The 21,950-nt window shown below is 42.4% G+C and overlaps 6 protein-coding genes across 14 annotated transcripts; 1 reads left to right on the top strand and 5 right to left on the bottom strand.

Moving 5' to 3' along the window:
* Positions 1 to 1,189: 1,189 nt before the first annotated feature.
* LOC108052503 (heat shock 70 kDa protein cognate 2) lies at positions 1,190 to 4,902 on the bottom strand. The gene is made up of 2 exons (XM_044457188.1): positions 4,510 to 4,902; positions 1,190 to 3,017 (listed from the first exon to the last, which is right to left on the bottom strand). Exons 1-2 carry the CDS (start codon positions 4,681 to 4,683, stop codon positions 1,293 to 1,295), a joined length of 1,899 nt encoding a protein of 632 aa, XP_044313123.1. The 5' UTR covers positions 4,684 to 4,902; the 3' UTR covers positions 1,190 to 1,292.
* A 178-nt stretch (positions 4,903 to 5,080) lies between these two features.
* On the bottom strand, positions 5,081 to 5,424 carry LOC123037263 (small lysine-rich protein 1). The gene is made up of 2 exons (XM_044457192.1): positions 5,233 to 5,424; positions 5,081 to 5,173 (listed from the first exon to the last, which is right to left on the bottom strand). The coding sequence occupies exons 1-2, from the start codon at positions 5,422 to 5,424 to the stop codon at positions 5,105 to 5,107; spliced, it is 261 nt and encodes an 86-aa protein (XP_044313127.1). The 3' UTR covers positions 5,081 to 5,104.
* Positions 5,425 to 5,858: 434 nt separating this feature from the next.
* Positions 5,859 to 8,754, bottom strand: LOC108042708 (serine protease snake). 2 transcript variants are annotated; one of them, XM_044457191.1, is made up of 6 exons: positions 8,615 to 8,754; positions 8,221 to 8,530; positions 7,890 to 7,999; positions 6,413 to 6,830; positions 5,999 to 6,128; positions 5,859 to 5,944 (listed from the first exon to the last, which is right to left on the bottom strand). In XM_044457191.1, the coding sequence occupies exons 1-6, from the start codon at positions 8,740 to 8,742 to the stop codon at positions 5,859 to 5,861; spliced, it is 1,182 nt and encodes a 393-aa protein (XP_044313126.1). In that variant the 5' UTR covers positions 8,743 to 8,754. The 2 variants fall into 2 exon arrangements, with proteins under 2 accessions (XP_044313126.1, XP_044313125.1); XM_044457190.1 differs by having other exon boundaries at positions 8,221 to 8,754.
* Positions 8,079 to 11,259, top strand: LOC108042727 (serine protease snake). Of its 6 annotated transcripts, none has more exons than XM_017121143.1 (5): positions 8,079 to 8,149; positions 9,261 to 9,399; positions 9,458 to 9,838; positions 10,272 to 10,545; positions 10,603 to 11,259. In XM_017121143.1, the coding sequence occupies exons 2-5, from the start codon at positions 9,321 to 9,323 to the stop codon at positions 11,186 to 11,188; spliced, it is 1,320 nt and encodes a 439-aa protein (XP_016976632.1). In that variant the 5' UTR covers positions 8,079 to 8,149; positions 9,261 to 9,320; the 3' UTR covers positions 11,189 to 11,259. The 6 variants fall into 6 exon arrangements, with proteins under 6 accessions (XP_016976632.1, XP_016976633.1, XP_016976634.1 ...); XM_017121144.1 differs by having other exon boundaries at positions 8,088 to 8,142; XM_017121145.1 differs by having other exon boundaries at positions 8,095 to 8,229.
* On the bottom strand, positions 11,147 to 14,081 carry LOC108042729 (serine protease snake). Of its 3 annotated transcripts, none has more exons than XR_001769220.2 (7): positions 13,638 to 14,079; positions 13,406 to 13,578; positions 13,001 to 13,143; positions 12,696 to 12,931; positions 12,444 to 12,601; positions 11,265 to 11,491; positions 11,147 to 11,198 (listed from the first exon to the last, which is right to left on the bottom strand). XR_001769220.2 is itself a non-coding variant. In XM_017121150.2 (7 exons), the coding sequence occupies exons 1-7, from the start codon at positions 13,981 to 13,983 to the stop codon at positions 11,204 to 11,206; spliced, it is 1,239 nt and encodes a 412-aa protein (XP_016976639.1). In that variant the 5' UTR covers positions 13,984 to 14,081; the 3' UTR covers positions 11,147 to 11,203. The 3 variants fall into 3 exon arrangements, 2 of the variants coding, with proteins under 2 accessions (XP_016976639.1, XP_016976640.1); XM_017121150.2 differs by having other exon boundaries at positions 11,147 to 11,224; positions 11,330 to 11,491; positions 13,638 to 14,081; XM_017121151.2 differs by lacking the exon at positions 11,147 to 11,198 and having other exon boundaries at positions 11,226 to 11,491.
* A 420-nt stretch (positions 14,082 to 14,501) lies between these two features.
* On the bottom strand, positions 14,502 to 21,670 carry LOC108042724 (xanthine dehydrogenase). The gene is made up of 5 exons (XM_017121136.2): positions 21,445 to 21,670; positions 16,681 to 19,281; positions 15,237 to 16,382; positions 14,704 to 14,871; positions 14,502 to 14,639 (listed from the first exon to the last, which is right to left on the bottom strand). The coding sequence occupies exons 1-5, from the start codon at positions 21,481 to 21,483 to the stop codon at positions 14,589 to 14,591; spliced, it is 4,005 nt and encodes a 1,334-aa protein (XP_016976625.1). The 5' UTR covers positions 21,484 to 21,670; the 3' UTR covers positions 14,502 to 14,588.
* Between the last annotated feature and the right edge of the window lie 280 nt (positions 21,671 to 21,950).

The following is a 21,950-nucleotide window of genomic DNA, read 5'->3' as shown; positions in this document are numbered from 1 at the left end:
TACTTACGATTGAGAAAGGTTACTATTTTTGAAAAGTTTGGCTTAATTATACCCGTTACCCTATAAAGTATATATATCCTTGTTCAGGATCACTAGCCGAGTCGATCTAGCCATGTCCGTCTGTTTGTCCGTCTGTCTGTCCGTCTGTCTGTCCGTCTGTCTGTCCGTATGAACGCTGAGATCTCGGAAACTTTAAAAGCTAGAAGATTGGCATCTTGCATGTAGATTTTAGGAGTTCCTAGGCAGCGTAAGTTTGTTTCAAAATGGTGCCACGCCCCCTCAGACGCCCACAAGCCACAAGCTGTGGCCACAGTTTTGATGATATTATGAAAATTTTAATTGATATGAATTTGTTTCGTCAATAAATATCGATTGGCCTAATAAAAGTTTTCCACGCCCACTCTAACGCCCAAAAACACATTAAACGCTTAAGCATGGCTAGCGCCTACATTTCCGCCTTTCATGGCGCCATCTAACGGATGACTTTGGAACAGCTGGCCAAGGTGCTCAACAGAGTCAACGTTAATTCTCGATAAGGATTTCTATTAAAGGAAATTGCGATGGTTTTTATTTGTCAATACCGAACTATATCCCAAGAACTATGCAAATCAAATCTAGTTAGCCAAATTGGAGGTTTGAGTCAAACAATGGCGTATGTGTGCATGTATGTAAGCATATACATATGTATGTATTTACATTGTACACAGTTGCAATTGCCCGGCAAAGATAACTCCTTTCAAAGAAAGCTATTAGCTATACCCGTTACTCGTGTTGTGCAAACATTTAGACTTTAATATACATAATACTATTTAAGAATGTATGTATTTAGCCAATATAAGTATGTATGTTTAATATTTCTAGTCAATTTATTGCACTCAAAAACATAAACATCAACACAGCTGCTGGTGCAGGACAAAAGCTGCCTCCGCTAAAGCAGCGCTGGTGCTGATGCTCGTGCTGTAAAGCTGCCAGCACTAAGAGATCGCCGAATTAAAATTGATAATTTGAACTTTTTGTCCTTTTTTCCAGTGGTCACTATAATTCACATTATGTTAAAAAAAAAAAATACAAGAAGGCATATTTATATTAAGTGGTTTAGCTGAGTAACGGGTATCTAATAGTCGAGGCACTCGATTATAGCGTTCTCTCTTGTTTTGACTGAATTCCTCCCATTCCATATACGGCGATACCACTTGACTATCACCAAATACACAAGGTGCAGTTTAATTTATTTTCGAAACAAGGTATTAATAATGCATATTTAATGGCTGAATAAATAAGATTAGGGGCAACTAGTCCACCTCCTCCACGTTGGGACCCGCACCATTGCCCGCCGACTGTTTGCCCTTGGGTTTGGCATGGAGTTTCGTCATTATGGGACTGCAGATGCGCTGGCACTCCTTGAGATGGTGCTCATACTCCTCCTTCTCAGCAAGGGAATTCTTGTCCAGCCAGGATGTTTCGGAGGCGCACTTCTCGCGCACCTTGGAGCGATCGGCCTCAGAAAGGACTCCGGATGGAGCCTCCTCGACGGCCTGGCGACAGCCGTAGATGTATCCCTCGAGGCTGTTCCTGGACTGAACCCGCTCCCGCTGTCGATCGTCCTCCACCTTGTACTTCTCCGCCTCCGAGAGCATGCGATCGATTTCCGACTTGGATAGCCTTCCCTTGTCGTTTGTGATGGTGATCTTCTCCGACTTTCCCGTGCTGTTATCCTTGGCATTCACATTCAGGATGCCGTCGGCATTCAGGTCGAAGGCCACCTCGATCTCGGGCACTCCTCGGGGAGCCGGCGGAATGCCGGTGAGATTGAAGGTTCCCAGCAGGTTGTTATCCTTGGTCATTGCCCGTTCGCCTTCGTAAACCTGAATGGTCACCGCATTCTGGTTGTCACTGTAGGTGGTGAAGATCTGCTGCTGCTTGCAGGGAATCCGGGCATTGCGTTCCACCAACTTGGTCATCACACCGCCAGAAGTCTCGATTCCCAGCGACAGGGGAGCCACGTCCACCAGGAGCAGATCCTGGATCTGGGAACTTCCCACGCCGGTGAGAATGGCAGCCTGGACAGCGGCTCCGTAGGCCACGGCCTCATCGGGATTAATGGACAGATTGAGCTGCTTGCCACCGAACAAATCCTGGAGGAGTTTCTGGATCTTGGGAATGCGCGTGGAACCGCCCACCAGCACCACATCGTGGATGGCCTTCTTGTCCATCTTGGCATCGGTCAAGGCCCGTTCCACCGGCTGCATGGTGGACCGGAAGAGGTCCATGTTCAGCTCCTCGAAGCGGGCCCTCGAAATCTTCGAGTAGAAGTCGATTCCCTCGTGCAAGGCATCAATCTCCAAGGATGCTTCCGTGCTGGAGGACAACGTTCGCTTGGCCCTTTCGCAAGCCGTCCTCAGTCGTCGCAGAGCACGGGCATTTCCCCTGATATCCGCCTTGTGCTTCCGCTTGAACTCCTCCGCAAAGTGGTTGACCAACCGGTTGTCGAAGTCCTCGCCGCCCAAGTGGGTGTCTCCAGCGGTGGCCTTCACCTCGAACAGGGAACCCTCATCGATGGTCAGAATGGAGACATCGAAGGTGCCGCCACCCAGATCAAAGATCAGCACATTTCGCTCCCCCTTGAGATTCTTATCCAATCCGTAGGCCAAAGCAGCCGCAGTGGGCTCATTGATGATCCTCAGGACATTCAGCCCGGCAATGGATCCCGCATCCTTGGTCGCCTGTCGCTGGCTATCGTTGAAATAAGCCGGCACCGTGATCACAGCGTCCTTCACCTTACCGCCCAAAAACACCTCGGCGATCTCGCGCATCTTGGCCAGAACCATCGAACTGACCTCCTCGGGCGCAAATCGCTTGCGCTCCCCCTTGAACTCCACCTCGATCTTCGGCTTGCCGCCGTCGTTGATGACCCTGAAGGGCCAGAGCTTCAGGTCCTCCTGGATTTTCTGGTCGTCGAACTTGCGCCCAATCAGGCGCTTGGCGTCGAACACCGTGTTCTTGGCATTCATGGCGACCTAGGACAAACAGGAATCCAGGCATTAGTAAGTGCACTTGCCATAAAAGTAACTACTATCAGGATGAGTAACATTTAATTATCGATTATGAGTTAAGTAAAAGGTGTTTCCAAGTATAACAAGAAGTTTATATACCCTTGCAGTTATTACAAATCTACAACATTTCGATTTTAATGCCTAAATTACTAAAAACAATGAATCTATGTCGGTTTTGCGCTGCATTTTGCCATCGTTTCTATGGCAGCTATATGCTATTGTTGTCCGATTTTTATTTAATTAAAACCGTAATTCCATAATATTTAAATATTACCAAGTCCGAAAGAACAAAAAAAAATTAAAAACAACAAAGTTATAATTTTTTTGAATTTTTTTTCCGATTGTTCCTATGGGAGCTATATGATATAGTCGTCCGATCCGGCTCTTTCTGACTTATATACTTCCTGCAATAGAAATACAACTTTTAGAAAAGTTTCAAGCAGATAGCTTTAAAACTGAGGGAATAGTTTGCGTAGAAACGGACGGACGGACGGACAGACGGACGGACAGGCGGACAGACAGATCGACTCTCCAGGTGATGCTGATTAATAATATACATATATACTTTATAAGGTTGGAAATGTTTCCTTCACGGCGCTGCAAACTTTTGACTGAAATTATAATACCGTCTGTCCGTCTGTTTGTTTCTACCCGAACTATTCTCTCAGTTTTAAAGATATCGAATTGAAACATTGCTCACACCCTTCGTTCCTTTGCACGCAGTATATAAGTCGCAACTATATCCTATAGCAGCCATATAACTGATTGATCAGAAATGCCATCACTTTGGTGTTTGTAAAGTTAGAAAGTTGGGATTTTCAACCGACCTACTAAATTTTATAATATAACTGAACGATTGGAAATGCCATAACTTTGGTGTTTTTAAAGTTAGGAAGTTTGGGATTTTTTATCATTATTAAGAAAGCATCATATAAATAATTTTGGAGAATATAATTTACAGAATATTCTGCAAGGGTATATATTTATTTTAAATACTTCTTGTTTAAGTGATTAGTATCATTAAGGGCTTCGCAAACATTTTTATTAAACTGCACTTAATTTAATGATATTTAATTCGTATTTTGTAAATCCACATTTAAAGTTCATTACCAGTTCAAATTTTGATCAAGATATTTAAATATTCAAAGTTAAATATAATACAAAATAACATAAAAATACAATTTAAATTAAAATTGGTTGAGTCCTCAATTTAGGGTCTCAGAACGGTGTGAAAATTATTTTGAGAAATTCATCTACATAAATAAATTGAACCACGCAAGTGTTGAAATACGCTTAGCCACCCACACTTTCCGCATCCCTCGCAATTATTTATGTATACATCAATCCAATGCAATTAAATCACTCGCATCACAGCATTACGGGGGCTATTCGCACCTGGCCATATCGGCGCCCGATCGTACGTATTTGGACAATCACAATGGGGAGGCTGACTCACCTGGTTCTTGGCCGCATCCCCAATTAGGCGCTCCGTGTCGTTGAATGCCACATAGGAGGGCGTGGTGCGATTGCCCTGGTCATTGGCAATGATCTCCACCTTGCTGTTCTGCCAAACTCCCACGCAGGAGTAGGTGGTGCCCAGATCGATGCCGATTGCCGGTGCCTTTACCATTATTTCTGGGTATGTTTTGTATTTTCAAATCTCCAATTATTTTTCGATGCTGCAGCCACTAATGCTGATTTTAGACTGAAATCGCGCGTACGTTGCTCCGATTTATATGGTGCAGCCTTCGCACATTATACGAAATGACTCAAATTTTGCTTTCCTATATTTTTTCACACGCCGAACTCGAAAAATGTGTTCGGGCTTTGTTCTAGAAGTGTTTGCCACTGACGTTTAACTTTGGGCAGGCTGCGTTTTTGGAATTGTTTGTTTTTGATCGATGATGTCTTGTTTTGGTTTCATAAAAATAAATATGAGCACGTATATATACGTAGTACGTACTCTTATTTCTGCAGGCAAAGGGGAAAGCTTAAATAACTTTTGTTTCCATAAAATTAGTTGATGATGATTAGTTAATGAAACTTAACTCTTAGCGCTTTCCCTTCTTTTTCTTTTTCTGTCCATCTGGCCAGGCGAATCCTCTTGATTTAAGAACGTCCTAAAAGGTAATTCAGTGAATATCACGATATTAAAGTAAACCCAAAAATTATAACTCACCTGCACATTGTGGCACACATAATAGGCATTTTCCATGGCAGCGTCATTGAAAATATCACAGCCAATGGACTTTCCCACGCCCCCTTTCTTCTTACCGCCTTCTTTCTTCTTTTTTTCCTCGCCTTCACCACTTCCAGCATTACTAGATGTAGAATCCTTGCTATTGCGCTTCTTTTTGCTTTTTCCTACCATTTCATTAGTTTTCTTACACAAAATAATTGATTTAATAAATAACGTCTGCCTGGCGGTGCCTGGCAACCATTAATTCTGAACAACAGAAAAAATAACAAATACATTTATCAGGCCGAATTCGATTTGCACAAATGTTAACATGAAGTCGGTTTAAATGTCGTTTTCTTTCAGATTTCTTGACAATATTGATACAAATCTTTCTATATTGCACAATTACTGATCCAAACTCAACTTGTGTACAATAAGATTGTAAAAATATTTGTTGGAATATTTAAATGTAAGTATCTACAACTTAAAAAAACATATCTAATAAATTTGCAAGGAATTGTTATGATATTAAATCTTATCTGAATTTATTTAAATATATTTAAATAAACAAATTTATGAAACGACACATTTTTCAATTGCAAAACTTTATTTCAAACTATAAATTTTTATTGATTAGTAAACTCGCTATAGTAATTAGGCCACACTATAGAAGCAATCCAGTCAATGTAGGAAGAAACGCGAGTGTAAACACCTGAAAAATTAAATATTTGGTATTTATGTTGTATATACTGCAATAGTAATCAACCTGGGAATTCGCTGCGACAATAAGCTCCATAAGAAGTGATGCCTACGAGGTAGTAGCGGTAATGTCTTCGACTTCTGTGTCGGCGGCGGCGACGTTCCAAGTTCAACTGAAGTGGTCCTCCTGAATCGCCCTGAAAGATTTATATTCGATTAAGTTACAGTCCTTAAAAATGTCAAAAATTTATCAAATTAAGATTTGCAATAAAAACGCAGCCGTAAATAAAAAAACAATGGAATTTATCCCAAAGAGGGCTTTAAATTGGACTTAGTTATTGACATTAATTAATTTTCTTTTTAAACTTTTTCTAGAACTGCATAAATTTTTCAGAGACAAATGTGTTTGGTAAAATATTGTGTAAATTAGAGTTTAAATCTTTTCGAACTTGAAAAAGAAATCATAAATAGTGCCCCTCACCTGACATGTATCGCGATTCTTCTCATAGTCATGGGCGCATATCTGACTGGAAAGTATTCCCTGGGGAGATCCCTCATCGGCGGGCAGACTGGTATTGCACTGTTCTGTAGGCACCATCGACAGATCAAGTTCCGTGAGGATATTGGTTTGGGGCTGGGCGAATCCTGTCGATCCATATCCCATCGTATGAAGTTTCCCGTAAGGGATCTCATTTTTAGGCCACAGACGGACTGGTTTCACGAACCAAGTGTATTCCACCGGTCGATTTAACTGGATGAGTCCAATGTCATGGTAGTTAAGGGTTGAGTTGTATAAAGGATGTAGGTAAATTTTCTCCACTCGTCGTCTTTGGGGGGCCACGTCGTTTTCCCATTCCTTCAGCTTAATGTCTCCGATTTTTACCACGTCGGGAGCAGTGCTAGTTCAAATAAAGAAAATATATTATTTGGGCAGAGACAAATTTATATAACTTTTATCTATTTTTAATTAATAGTACCCATTATTAATAATAATCATCTTATAAAGAAACAATGCTTTATTAACTTAGTATTACTCAATAATTATACCCTCGCAGAGGGTATTATAATTTCAGTCAAAAGTTTGCAACGCAGTGAAGGAGACATTTCCGACCCTATAAAGTATATATATTCTTGATCAGCATCACCAAAAGAGTCGATCTAGCCATGTCTCTCAGTTTTAAAGCTATCTGCTTGAAACTTTCCCAAAAGTTGTCTTTCTATTGCAGGTAGAATGGTATATGTCGGAACGAGCCGGATCGGGCGACTATATCATATAGCTCCCATAGGAACAATCGGAAAAAAATGTAAGAAAGTAAACCTTTGTTGTTTAAAATTTTTGTTGTGGTTTTAGATTTGGTAATATTTAAATACTTCGGAATTTAATTAAATTAAAATCGGACATTTATATTACATATGTAGCTCCCATAAGAAAATCAGAAAATTAAAAAAAAATACAAATTTAAAAAAAATGTAATTTGCTTTTTTTATATTTCTCAAAATATTCCTTTGAGATATATTAATTTTATACTATATAATAATTACGCTTTTAGTTTTATCGAAATCTGACAACAATATCATATTGCCATAGAAACGATGGCAAAATGCTTCTTAAAATCGACATAGCTTCATTATTTTAAGTAATATAGGTATAGAAATCGAAATGTAATGTAATGTAATCTTTTAATATTGTTGAAATCGATGAAATATTTTTCTGAATTAAAATATTGTTAATCAAACAGATATAAAAATATTCAGGATGTTTATTTAAAAATAAATTAAATTTTTATGAACTAAAGAATTGATAGTAAACATATCGATTCTATCCCTAGAATAATATCGAAATCATTGCTATTAATTAAAAGTCTGTCTTTCAAGGCTATTTTTCTCCCGTCTCCGTAGAATCACTCAAGTAACTAAAAGAGACTCACTAAGTTCTGAGTGAAATCGAAAAATCTTACCCGTGGCTGGTCAAGCAATGAGCGGCCGTTAGCACAAAGTACTCACTGATCAGGCTGCCGCCGCATTTGTAGTCGATCTCGTGGTTCTCATTCCGGAATCCCAGAGCGGCCTGAGATCGGAAAAGAGAGGATTAGGTGGGGGCTTAATAACTGTTATCATATGGTGTAGGGCTGCGATTTGCAAGTCAGCTATCATCGGTTTTAGTCGTGTTTGTGTCGTGAACGCGGGTACTTTGGCGTTTCCCCCATTCCGGTTTAGTGTGATTTAACTTTTTTATCTTTTTGTTGATTGTTGATTTTTGTTTGGAGTGCAGCACCATACGATACTGACCATATGCGGGTACTGCCCGGGTGCTACAATCGATCGACCATTGAAGTCGTCGTGCAAGTCCTCCATCTCCGCGGTCTTGTTGTAGTTCTCCCCATCCACTTTGCGCTCGGTGTGCAGGAATATGTTGTGGAAGTTACGGTGGTGATCTGGCGGCGGACGACGGGGTCTCCATCGGTGGTTCTCCCAGTGAGGTGGCGTCCCTGGGGCTGGACCGCCGGGACAGCCGGGCGGCGGACCAGGAGGAGGTGGACCCGGCGGCGGTGGTCCCGGTGGTGGCCTTCCGCAGGGAGGAGGCGGTGGGGGCGGGGGTCTATAATAGCCGTAGTTGTTAAAGTCAACCGGCGGTTGCCACTGACCATTGTAGCCGTTGCTATTGTAGTTGTTGTAGTCCCACCTGCTTGGATCCGGCTCTGGGTATGGATTCGGATTGGGAAATCCCCACTCCCTCTGTCCCTTCACATGAAATCCGCACAGCAGCAAACAAAATGCTATCCAAATACAAAGTCTCTTCAAATCCGCCATCTGTAGGTCTGGCTCGATTGACCGATTTAATCCGACTGGGATCTTCCAATCCACAATGCGCGAAAAGAAACAACAGCGCAGGCAAACAGTTTTATTGAAATTCAGCCGAATTTATAATTGAGCGCCCGCATTAATTAATAAAAATACATTAAACAAAAAATCAACACAGACAGGCAAGGGTTTGTTTTGGAAACAGTGGTGGCTAAAATATTGAGGCCGACGCACCACATTCCATTTTGAAGATAAGCAATCAATTCAAGTAGATTTACAAAATGGATTACTATCGGAAATATTGGAAAGAAATTGTCGTTTCAAGAACTTCATTTATCAAAGGTTTTCATTTTAAATAGAAAACAGCAAGTTTGTTATTCTATGTAATGTTCAAAGTGGTTTATTTATTAGTTTTTTAAATGCTACTTGGTTTCCAAAATTAAAATATATAATTTTTGTATCATTTTTAACTTTTCTAGATAAATTTAACAATATATTAATATTTTTTGTCTTTACAATCGTTCCAGATTTTAATTTGGAATGTACGCTAGACAGCAAATAATGAAACCCCAGAAATTACCAATAGAATGATAATAATTTGGACTCTTATCATCAATCTTCAATTGACATGTTTGCATTTGCTTCTGCATCCTCAGAACCTTGCGGGTAAATATTAAGGAATAAAAATTATTTATACCACTAACCCACATTAAACTTTCAATAGCTCTCGATGCTATTGAAATAATTAACTACCAGACCACCAAATACACAATCCCAGAACTTTGGGGAGAGCAGCCGGTGGCGCCCACCAGCGAGGATGTAGATGACCAGGAGTCTGAAGAGGAGGACAGCTTTTTGAAGTTCGGTTACGACGCTGATTTAAGGACTCCTGCCTCCGAAGGACTCCAAGAGGGCGCCTTTTGCCGGCGGAGCTTCGATGGGCGGAGTGGCTACTGCATCCTGGCCTATCAGTGCCTCCACGTGATCCGCGAATATCGAGTGCATGGCACCCGCATCGACATCTGCACCCATCGGAACAATGTGCCTGTCATTTGTTGTCCTTTGGCAGACAAACATGTCCTGGCCCAGCGAATCAGTGCCACCAGTGAGTCAAATTTTCAGAAATAATCAAACTTTGAATGACCTTTCAACCTGTTCACTAAATTTTAAGCTTTAAACGCGATTCTTTCGTGCAGGGGACTAGTTACTCAAAACTGCTGGCAAATCTGTACAAATTTGTGATAGTATATTTATTCAATAAAGGTTTTCAAAAAAACTTTTACTCTTGTCCAAAAGATGTATGAATTCGCAAGCTTCAAGATAGTTAAAACTTATTCTAGAGTAATAAGAAAACAAGCCAAGGTTTCAATTTTTATTTTTATATTTAACAAAAGGTCATTTTTAAATAAATTTAAAATAATTTTTAAATAAATAAAATAATAATAAATAATTAAATAATTTTTTTAAATGTGTTATTGTAGCTTTTAAATTCAAATAAGTAAAGTAAATGTAAGTTAATTGACCAGAGATCTCCACAGAATGTCAGGAGTACAATGCTGCCACCCGAAGGCTTCAGTTGGCGGATACCGGACGCACATTCTCCGGGAAGCACTGCGTGCCCAGTGTGCCCTTGATTGTGGGTGGCACTCCCACTCGGCACGGACTATTCCCGCACATGGCGGCCTTGGGATGGACACAGGGAAGCGGGAGCAAGGACATTAAGGACAGCCTGGACATAAAGTGGGGCTGCGGGGGAGCCCTGGTCAGTGAGCTGTATGTCCTGACCGCCGCCCATTGTGCCACCTCGGGTAGGTAAGTGATAGTACAAATTGAGACGCAACTTAATCGGTATATCCTTCGATCCAACAGCAAGCCACCGGACATGGTTCGACTGGGAGTCCGCCAGTTAAACGAAACCAGCTCCGCCCAGCAGGACATCAAGATCCTGATCATCGTGCTGCATCCCAAGTACCGATCCTCGGCCTACTACCACGACATTGCGCTGCTCAAGTTGACCAAGCGGGCCAGGCTGTCGGATGAGGTGCGTCCCGCCTGCCTGTGGCAACTGCCCGAGCTCCAGATCCCCACCGTCGTGGCCGCCGGCTGGGGACGCACCGAGTTCCTGGGCGCCAAGTCGAATGTCCTGCGGCAGGTGGACCTGGACGTTATTCCCCAGATGCGCTGCAAGCAGATCTATCGCAAGGAGCGACGCCTGCCGCGGGGAATCATCGAGGGTCAGTTCTGTGCCGGATATTTGCCGGGCGGCAGGGACACTTGCCAGGGTGACTCCGGCGGTCCCATCCATGCCGTCCTGCCGGAACACAACTGCGTGGCGTTCGTGGTGGGCATCACCTCGTTCGGGAAGTTCTGTGCGGCTCCCAATGCCCCTGGCGTTTACACCAGACTGTACAGCTACTTGGATTGGATTGAGAAGATTGCCTTCAAGCAGCATTAATGCTTCACTACTAATTTATTTTACTAAATATGAGTTCTAGAAAATTAAAAATATTTTATTTGTGAGTCATACATACATATTGTATTCTGATAATATTTTGATGAAGTTAAAAAGTTTTGAGTACAAGAGTCATGGCCACACCTGTTGTTCTATCCACTGAAGATAGTGGGATATTCGCACATAAACTCCGGGCTCTCCAGTGGCACAAGCTCCTCCGAAGGAAGTTAAGCCCACCACATACGGAATCCGGTGGTGCTGATGCCGCATATGTTGGTGGAGCAGCAATGGTCCTCCAGAATCGCCCTATTGAAAGAGCGGTTAAGGGTTAACATTTAAATTTTCTTTGAAGCTGAAGGGGGTATATACCTTTTTCATTTTCAAAAAATCGATTTTTTGCTTTATCTTAAAGAACAACTTCTTGAGAACATTTCTCCAAATTTTCATAGAGATTTGAGCAGTAGAAAAAAAGTTACAGCGCTCCCAGCCGCGTACCTCGTCCCCGCCCAAACCCAAACTTGAAACTTTAAACACGAATATCTCGAAATGGTGTTTTTTGAAAAATGAATTTGCGGTGATATGGATTGGCGAAAAACTACTGAACCGATTTTCTTCAAATTTTTTTTTAAATGTTTGTAATGAATTTTATCAGTATTTGAAAAGTATTTTTATCAGCGTCCAAAAACGTCATTTTTTGCATTAAGCGTTCCCGTATGCACAAAAAAAAAATTTTAAAACGTTCGTTCAATACTACTTTAAACTAATGAAATATTTTTATTTGGTCGGCTTCAGTTGACCCGTTCGTCCTGGGGAATTATCACCGCAATTCTCTTAAAAAAAAGGCGTTTAAGAGAAACAGCCACACCTTAAAAACTATTAAATATTTTTTCAAAATTTTTTGCATAAACATTGTTAACAATCTAAACTTTCGGAAAATATAATCATTCATTTAATAAAAACAATAGTTACATACATAAAAAATCCAAACTTTCCTATTTTTTTCGACAAAAAAAGGTATATACCCCCTTAAAAACATTTTTATGAAACTAAATCCAATTTTCCTTAACTCATAGAGTTTAAACTTTGACAAACACACTTTTCCATACAAAAATGTATTTTTTAAAATGTATTTTGATGAAAAAAAACTTTCAAATTTAAACAAATGAATGGAGAATTTAAAAAAAAATGTTCCATACGTTAAAATAAAATGTATTCACTTTGTATTAATTTTAATGTAGTTAGGTTATTATTAACTCACCTGACAAGTGTCCATTTTGCCGGAGTAATCTCCCGCGCATAGCTGTCCCGATCCCAAACCATGAACTAGCTTGTCATCATTTTGCAAGTACCTCTGACATTGTTGGTTATTCAAAGGGTATAGCAATATTTGCAACAATTCATTGGAGTGAGGGCCAGCTGTGAAATATTTAATGATTAATCAAAAATAATAAGTGAATGGAAAAATAGTTTTTAAAGTTAAACCAGATTAAATGATTTTTTCCGCACTAACCAAACTTGGTTTGTCCATATCCCAGGGCAGTCAGAGGACTCTCCGGTAGGGATTCCTGGTTCCACAGGCAGGCCACCGGCTTGTGGGATCTCCTGGCCAATTTGACCACTGCCAAGTCGTTAGTAAGGGTCTCCTCATCGAAGTTCGGATGCTTGGTTATCTGTAGGATTTCAATTAACTGCCCGCGAGCGCTGTTCAATTCAACGCCACCTATCAACGCCACTGACGGGGATTCCCTGTTGGTTTTTAAGAAACAACTCATTAGCATTTCGAGTATTCGCGCCGTCAAGTTTTTGTTGCCCTACCCGCCGATGTTGGCACAGTGTGCTGCCGTTATAGCGAACCGCGGCGAAATCATCACGCAGCCACAGTTGAACGTATACCTGCGCTTGCTGGAACCGTGCGAATGAATCCATCTGTTTGTGCGGGAAGGGCAACCGAGGGCACACTGTAAGCAAATAAATCAAACAGAAGTATTGTGAAGACATTTAATACATATAAAACAACAAATTGGTTTATTAGGTACAATTTAAAAGTTGTAGTGCACAGTGATATTTTTGAATATTCCAAAGACTAACAAATATGTATCAAAATTGGTATTTTTGAAAGCCTATTTAACTATGGGAAGGAAGTTAATTCATTTTAAGATATAAGCTTAACTTTTAGTCTAAAGCTTAATGATATATTCTAGTTAAATATTAGTGGCTTACCATATAGGGATGCTCGTTATCCATTGTGAGTCTGCCTCCCACCAGGAAATTATCGCTCTGATTGCGCTTTTGGATAATGGGCTCAACTAGTTCCACTTGATCTTTATTCGAGGTAGTATTCCGCCGACGTCGACGGCGCTTATGACGAGCTCTTGGATAAGCATTCGAGCAGGCTGGCAAAGAGAAGATCTCTTGATGTCTGTATAGACCATGGGTTTCTATGTATACACACCTTCCTCACTCTTGGAAATCCTGGGTTCCGGAATCAAGTATCCGCCATGGGGACAGCACACCAGCTGATTGGGCCACGACGATGGGCAGAGTAAAGGCGTCACTTGGGGCACCGATTGCAGCGCACTGATGCAATCCACGTACCTCACACATCTTCCAACCAATGGACGATCGTAGGCCTGGCAATTTCCGAAATTGTCAATCGAAACATACGAGGGAACTACTCCAGTCCAAGGCACGCTCTGTGCGTATCCATTGTAATAATAGCTTTGCGGACTGGCGGATACAATCAATGACGATGCTGAAATGAACACAATCTCAAGAAGCCAGAAATATAGCGGTCCCATATCTGATGTCTACGCTCGCAAACGTACGATTGCCGAATGAAATGCTCGTGAAGATCTCGTCTCGAATAACCTGAGACTCAATTTAAAGCGTTTTCTACATGCGCTTTTATTTCGGGGTAACAATTCGTGCGGAAATCGAAAATTTACCGCCCTACCTACAAGCTGGAGGTCCGTAACGTACTCATAAAATATATCATATTTATATTTAAGTCATGTTTGATTAATATATGCTTGAAATAACTAGTGACTAAGAGCTTTCCCAATAGTTAACTGCAAAGAAAGTTGAGTACACAAGTAGGCTGTTCTCTGATTTATATTTGTGGACGACACACTGTTTAAACATTTTTTAAGTGAATGATTATAAAGGCCTTTGTGCTGATCTTTATTACAAACGACTACATTTGAATGAATAATCAATACGAGAGAGAGGAGATTTCAAATATTTTTCAACAACTCGTTTGCAAAAACAATTGCTTTGATCAAATATTTAACTTTTTATGTCAAAACTACTAGTTATATTTAAAACAATATTTTTCGAACATTTATTCAAGTTAATTATGTACAAAAACAATTAAAAACGTCTGATAAAAATATAAAAACTATTTCTAAGGCACAATGTTCCATGGGGTGAAGGTTCCTGCCTCGGGTATATCAAGCTGTAAAGAAATTTTGTTTTTTTCATGCGTTTAAAATAACTAAAATTTTATGAAGAACACATACCAAGTCTGTGAACTTATCCTGGCAGGCGATTCGAATGCGGGCCGATGTGGAAGGCGCCTCCAGCGGGAAGTCTCCTCTCAAACCCTGATCCTGGCGAGCAGCTGCAATGGCCTCCTTGATGGCAAAGAATGCTGATGATCCTATAAAGAGCGGGGGCTCGCCTACAGCCTGTTGTAGAAATTATAAAGAAAACAAAATGTTAAGTTATAAAGTAGTAGAATAGGATTATAAATGAAATATAATGAAAAGTGGATTCAACATAATTTAGTCTCGTAGCACTACGTCGTAAGTAAAGAAAAAAATACTAAATAATAAATTAGTAAAAAGATAATGCATTCCGAAAGGCACTCAAAGCATTTTTTATCATTTAAGTATAGACCATAGACCGTATATTTTATTGAAGCAAAAAATTGTATTTCCAATGACTTTCCCAAGAAAATGTAAGTCTTTAAGAGGTGTCACTGGTTAACCCACAAATTAAGCAATTTGTAAAATTTGATTAAAACTAAATACACAAATTTGAATCAACTAACCTTGGAGGAGTAGACAGCACGTGGATTGGGGGCACCTGTCAGTAGGCTGACATTGAACTCTCCGGGGATATCGGCAAATCCTGGCAGCTTGTACATGCCGGGGCCTCTGGAATACAGCATTCCCTGCGGTGAGTACATGAGCTCCTCCAGAGTAAACAGGCCGTAGCCCTGCATGAATGCTCCTTCAATCTGACCAATGTCAATGGCCGGATTCAGACTCGAACCGATGTCCATGACGATGTCCGTGCTGAGCACCTGATGGTCGCCAGTCAGGCAGTCGATCTCCACCACACTGACCCCCACTCCATTCGTGTAGTAGCTGTAGGTGCGGGCATTGGGATTCGTCTCCGGGTGATAGCCGATTCCCGGCATGGCATAGAATCCGGTGGCCGAGAGACTGACCCGATCGAAATAGGCCTTGTTGATCCACTCCTTCCACGTTCCGCCGGGCAACGCCTCCTTGATGGGCGCCAGTCGCTTGTTCAACTTATCACAGGCATCCAGAACGGCCATGCCGTTTATATCGGATCCCACACTCGCCGCCGTGGGCGAGGTATTGGGCACCTTGTCCGTGGCCGTCTCCGAGATGTGAATCAATTCCGGCGGAATGCCCAAGGCCCTGGCGGCACACTGGATCATCTTGGTGTTTAGTCCTTGACCAATCTCAACGCCTCCGTGGGACAGAAGCACGGATCCATCTCCATAGATGTTGATCAGTGAGCCCGCTTGATTCAAGTGCATTACCCCGAACGCAATTCCATATTTCGTCGGCACCACCGCCATTCCGCGCTTCCTCCAGCGATTCTCCCGGTTGAATCGGGCGATCTCCAAACGCTTTTCGTTGTATCTCGACTGCTTGAGACAATCCTCCAGACACCGCTCGATTGGGAAGTGCTCCAGTTTCTGGTGGTAGTGTGTGTAGTCTCCTGTTTTGTAGAAGTTCAACCGCATCACATCCACCACCTCGCGGCCCACGATCCGGGCCACGTCCCGGATAATGTGCTCTCCAGCGTACATCCCCTGAGGACCTCCGAAGCCACGGAAGGCCGTATTCGAGGGCAGGTTCGTCTTGCACACCCATCCACCCACACGCACGTTGGGAATCCGGTAGCAGTTCTCAAAGTGGTACATTGCTCGCTCCAGAACCTAAATAGATACATCTCATTTGTATATCGAAAAGAGTATAATCACATAATATGATAGTCAATATACGATGTAAGGGTCTCCAATAAATATGCGCTCTAAGTTGAATAAATTCAAATTTGTAACACAGAGTCTTCTTTTGTGTAATGTCTTTTAGGAAAAGGGAATATATATATTAAAATGTTCCATCTTTGGCATATGTTCCCTGGTATGTATTACACATTGTTAAGTGGTTTCTAACCTCGAGATACTCTTGAAAAACCCATCTCAAAATAGTCTTGAGAAACTGTAATTTACTTACCGAAAAGGACAGATCCATAGACCATCCAGCATTGTTGTAGCACTCGATGTCGCAGGCAGTGATTAGACCCTCCTTGGTAAAACCCACTTTGTATTTGAACAGGAAGGGATGCCGGGTGCCGGTAATGAGCATGTCCTCGTCGCGATCCAACATGCATCGCACAGGGCGTCCCATTCGGTAGGCGGCCAAGGCCACTGGGAGGGCCACCGATATGCCCCTGGACTCCTTGCCGCCAAAACCACCTCCCAATCGCTTGGCTCGACAAACGACACGATGGGCAGGAAGTGCGGTGACATGGGCCACCAGTTTCTGGACCTCCGAAGGATGTTGGGTTGAGCAGAAGAGCTCTAGTTCGTCACTATCCCGAGGAATCGCCAACGCAGCATGGGTCTCCAGATAGAAGTGCTCCTGCCCGCCCATTCGACAAGTGCCCTCAAAAGTGAGATCCGCCTGGGCCATAGCGTCCTCCACATTGCCCTTGGTCACGAAACGCGGATAGTCCGGAAAGTAGGACTTGTGCTCGATTGCCTGTTCAATGGTCACTATGACTGGACTCAGTTCTTGGTACTCCACTTTCACCAGTCGTGAGGCTCGCTGGGCCAATGGCTTATTATCCGCCGCTATGGCGCCCACAATCTGTCCATAGCAATGAACCTCTCCGGCGGCAAAGACGTGCTCATCATGGAACACAGGACCGACCTCATTCTCATGCTCGGTCAAGTCCTTGTACGAAAAGAACTGATGAACTCCCTCCAAAGCCAAGGCTTCAGTGGCATCCAGTTTGGTGATCTTGGCTCGTGGCTTGGTGCTGAGGACAAACGCCAGATAGACTTCGCCATCCATGCGGGGAATATCATCTGTATAGATGGCTTCTCCGGTCGCCTGTTTCAAAGCAGCTGCATGAACTTGGGGTCTGCCAATGGGATCGCAGTTGGGTTGATCGCTGCAGACGCGCTCGAAGAGCTGGGCACTTTTGAGGACGGGAGTGTGGAAGGTATCGGCACCACTTCGCTCCTTAGGCGGCAAGGCATCGGAGGATATAATCCCCGACTTGCTCAACTTCAGAGTGATGGCCAGATAGGCCTTGAAGAACAAACTTACCACCAAAGCTCGTCGATAGGCGATCATGCCACCAGGAGCCGAGGCAGCCAAAGGTAACTCCGTGCACAAACTCTCCGCCACTCGCTCCACCAGCTGGTGATTCCACTCCTGACCAGCCATCAACTGGGAGGTCCGAGGAGCCAGCACTGTGGTGGGAGCCATTCCACCGAAGGCCATCGAAATCTCGGCCACCAGATTGGACTTCTCCTCGAAGCGAACGTTTATGGCTGCATTCACGATGGCTATGTCGTCATCTCTTCGTCTGGCCTGCTTGAACGCAACAATATACCGATCCGGATTCGTCTTTCGGAAGTGGATACCCAGGAGGACCTCGTGAGCTTCGATGACATTCCTTCGGTAACCGGTGAAAAAACCAGTTCCCATGTGGACAGTCCTCCTTTGAGTCTTGCCATCCACAAAACTGGCGACCTCGAGTTGAGCTCCTGCTGCCGAGAGCACAGGATTCATATCGGAGATGGGGCTACCAGTCATAATGTTTCCACCCAAGCAGGCTACATTGCGAATTTGCTTTCCGGCAAAGTAATGCAGCATGTCCACGGTGCACTGGAACAAACGGGTCTCCGATTCCGGTAGCTCCTCGATCCTCTGCCGGAGTAGAGCATCGATCTCCATCAAACTGACAGCGGCACCGAAGTAAATGCCATCCTGGGATTCCCGCACCTCCAGTAGCTCCTTCACCTGGGTGGGATTGATGAGATGCGGGTAGAGGAAGTGCTTGAACTTAACCTCCACGCCCACCTCCGTGTTGCCCACGACCAGTCTGGCAGCCGGATGCTGGGCCTTCAGCTGGAGGAGCTGTTCCAGGTTAGTGGGACGATACCAAGTAACCCTATCCGAGCTGAACACCAGGCTCTGGGAATCGAAGGCGTCACTTAACTGAAGTTCTGGTGGGAAGATGGGTTCCTGGCTGGGATCCAAGGGCTGGAACTCGCTGCGCTCGAAGAGTTTGTCATCGGTTTCCGAATCGGAACCACATCCTTTGCCACTAATCTTGCAGCATTTATCACCCATTCCGCAGGCAAACTCCTTGGTGAAGGTCTTGTAGCCCTCGAGGATGGGGCGATAGCCAGTGCAGCGGCACAAGTTGCCCTGGAAGGCCACCTCTAAGTCCCGCATCGAGGGTTGCTCCGCATTTCGGAGGAGTGCGTACATGGACATCACGATGCCCGGAGTACAGAAGCCGCACTGCGAGCCGTGCGCCTTGGCCAGTCGCTCCTGCACCGGATGCAGCCGGGTCTTCGTGCTCCCGATGCCCTCCACCGTGGTCACCGCACATCCGTGCATCGCACACACCGGAGTGAGGCAGGCGTTGACCGCCAGGTGACGGATTTTACTGGCACGGCGGTCCAGGCGGGACACCATCACGGTGCAGGCGCCACAACCACCCTCCGCGCATCCCAACTTGGTGCCGCACAGCCTTAGTCTCTCCCGCAAATATGTGAGGAGCGTACATTCCGGGTCCGGACTCGCTTCGGTCACCTGGAATATAGAAAACAAATTTATTTAGGGCAAAATACCACATAGGGTCCAAAAACCAGCGATTCTCCCAAACATACCATATCTAATAACGAATATATAACATGTGTAAGTATTTTACTTTATTAACGTTCCCCTTATTTAATTTTACAATTTAATTACTCTTTAAAATATGCCTTGATGGGAAATGATTAAATAAATTCTCACATCTATGAATTTTCTTGAATCATACAAAATTTAGTTTAGATCAAAGCTTAAATATTATGATACAAATTTATCTTAAAACGAGGAAGGAAGCTAACCTCGGCAAGCCGAAGTTTTAAAACCCTTGCAGACTTTGCCGAAAATGCTGAAATTGAAAAAGTAGCGAAAAGAATAAGTTATACATAAATAAATTAGATTTGCGTAGTTTCATGTCAATAGCTTTTATACTGCAAAAATGTCATATAAAAACAGAAAAAAAGAGATATTTTCGCAGCCTTTAACAATTTTTCCTACGGAAGCTATTAGATATAGACGTCCGATTGGCATGCGATTTTACCCTGATCAAGGTAGGCGTAAATAAATAAGACTTTGAAAAATGTATGTCAATAGCTTATACACTGCGCGAAATATGCTGAAAAACATAAAATTTGGGCTTATTTAACTCTATTGTTCCGATCGGCATGCGCTTTTACCCTGATCAAGGTATTCATAAAAAAATACGATTTGGAAACATGTCAATAGCTTTTACACTGCGCGAAATATCATCAATTCATGCAAGGTATATCCGATTGTTCCTATGGGAGCTATAGGATATAGACGTCCGATCGGGACGCGCTTTTACCCTGATCAAGGTATGCATAAAAAAATACGATTTGGAAAGATTCATTCATTCAATATCATCAATTCTTGCGAGATATATCCGATTGTTCCTATGGGAGCTACTTCAAACTTGATCTGCGTACACATGTTTTAGGACGACTGTGAAAGTTTCAGATCGCTAGCTTTTAAACTGAGCTCGCAAACGGTATTGAAACAGACGGACATGGCTTTATCGACTCCCCTATTGATCCTGATATACATATATACTTTATAGGGTCGGAAACGTCTCCTTCACTGCATTACAAACTTCTGACCAAAATTATAATACCCTCTGCAAGGGTATAAATATGATTTTTTTAATACAAGCGATTTGAAGTAAGAACTCATTGGATTTTTTAAACATATTTTATCTTTAAGAAAAGTTTATTGTACTAAATGGTATTTCATAACTACAATATTAGCCACTAAAGTATTGATTTTTTTGCACCTTGATTAATTAATTATTATTATGTTTAGGATCACATCGGACTTGTTTAAGATTTTCAGTACAATAAACTTTCTTTAATAGATATTAATAGATTTAATAGATATTAAAGAAAGTTATTTGTACTAAATGATATACCATATCTACATTTCCACCACTACGGTATAAATCGTTGGTCATATTTTCTATAAATAGTAAATCAATTTATTTTTAAACTTTGAACGTCTGAAGAACCCTATATAATACGCATATTTACGTATGAACAAGGGGACACCTTAGTTTAAACATTGAAATGCAGCTGTGAATATTCCAACCCTGTTTTAATAAGAACTGCTATCTGTTCACTATCAAACACGAGCAACCCATTATTTATTGCCATTCCACTTGTGCGCACGCTGTGGGCGTGTATTTAAAAACTTTAATTGCACTTGCTTAACACCAGTTGCTAAAACCGTCTGGTTTTATCTAGCTAATATACCCCAGCTTACTTATTTGTGCGCCACAATGTAAACAGTGTAGAGCCAGTCGGAATTTGTGGATTAAAAGCCCTGGCTATCAGCCATACCCACATTCCCATTCCATGCTCCCAGACTGCTCCCATTCGATTGGCAAACGTGGGATCTTGATAAGGTGATAAGAGGCCACCAGCAAACAACGATCCTCTACATAGGGGTCAATTGTTATCAGCACGCCTTATGCCCAATAAATACTATGTATTACGTAGTCGACACATTCAATTGGGCAAGAAGGCAAATTCCATTAAGTGCCAGTTAAACGCAATTAAAGCAATAAAGTAAAACAAAATCGATATGGGGATAGCACTGCCTAAAGTTTACCGACACTAAAAACACGCAACGTATCTGAAAATCTTTAAGCACCTTTTTTCCATTTACAAAAAACACCAGAACACCCGACATCGTGCCGTTGTAACTCTCAGTACCAATGCCTAAATAAGTGCCAGCCTGCAATTGCGATTTGTTTACATATATGGCTGGTTCGTTCTTTGAATGTAAAACGAGTTTTTAAAAATTAGACGAGAAACTCATGCGCCCGCCGAATAAAATAACACAACCGCCTTGCGCCGTCAACGAAAACGTAATGAATGTGCCAACGACCGAGCAATTCATCCAAACGCCGACTTTTATGAGATAAGGCTGAGGGTACGACGAACTGCAGGATCGCTAACATGTGTGTAGAAATAACCACGTCTATGGGTTTCGAGGAGGGAGTTCCATCATCTATCATCCCATAGTCTTTACAGATCCGAACAGTCAGGTAGAAGAAAAAATGAAAATTGGTTCTTTCCATCAGTTTTTATTACATGATTGATTTTCTGGTTTTTAGGAACTGAAGTTTGAACGGGTTAAAGTTATCCCACCACAAA

The sequence above is a fragment of the Drosophila rhopaloa genome, unplaced genomic scaffold (genome assembly GCF_018152115.1).
Source record: "Drosophila rhopaloa isolate 14029-0021.01 unplaced genomic scaffold, ASM1815211v1 contig_155, whole genome shotgun sequence".
Lineage (NCBI taxonomy): Eukaryota > Metazoa > Arthropoda > Insecta > Diptera > Drosophilidae > Drosophila > Drosophila rhopaloa.
This window is presented reverse-complemented; position numbering and strand designations above follow the sequence as displayed.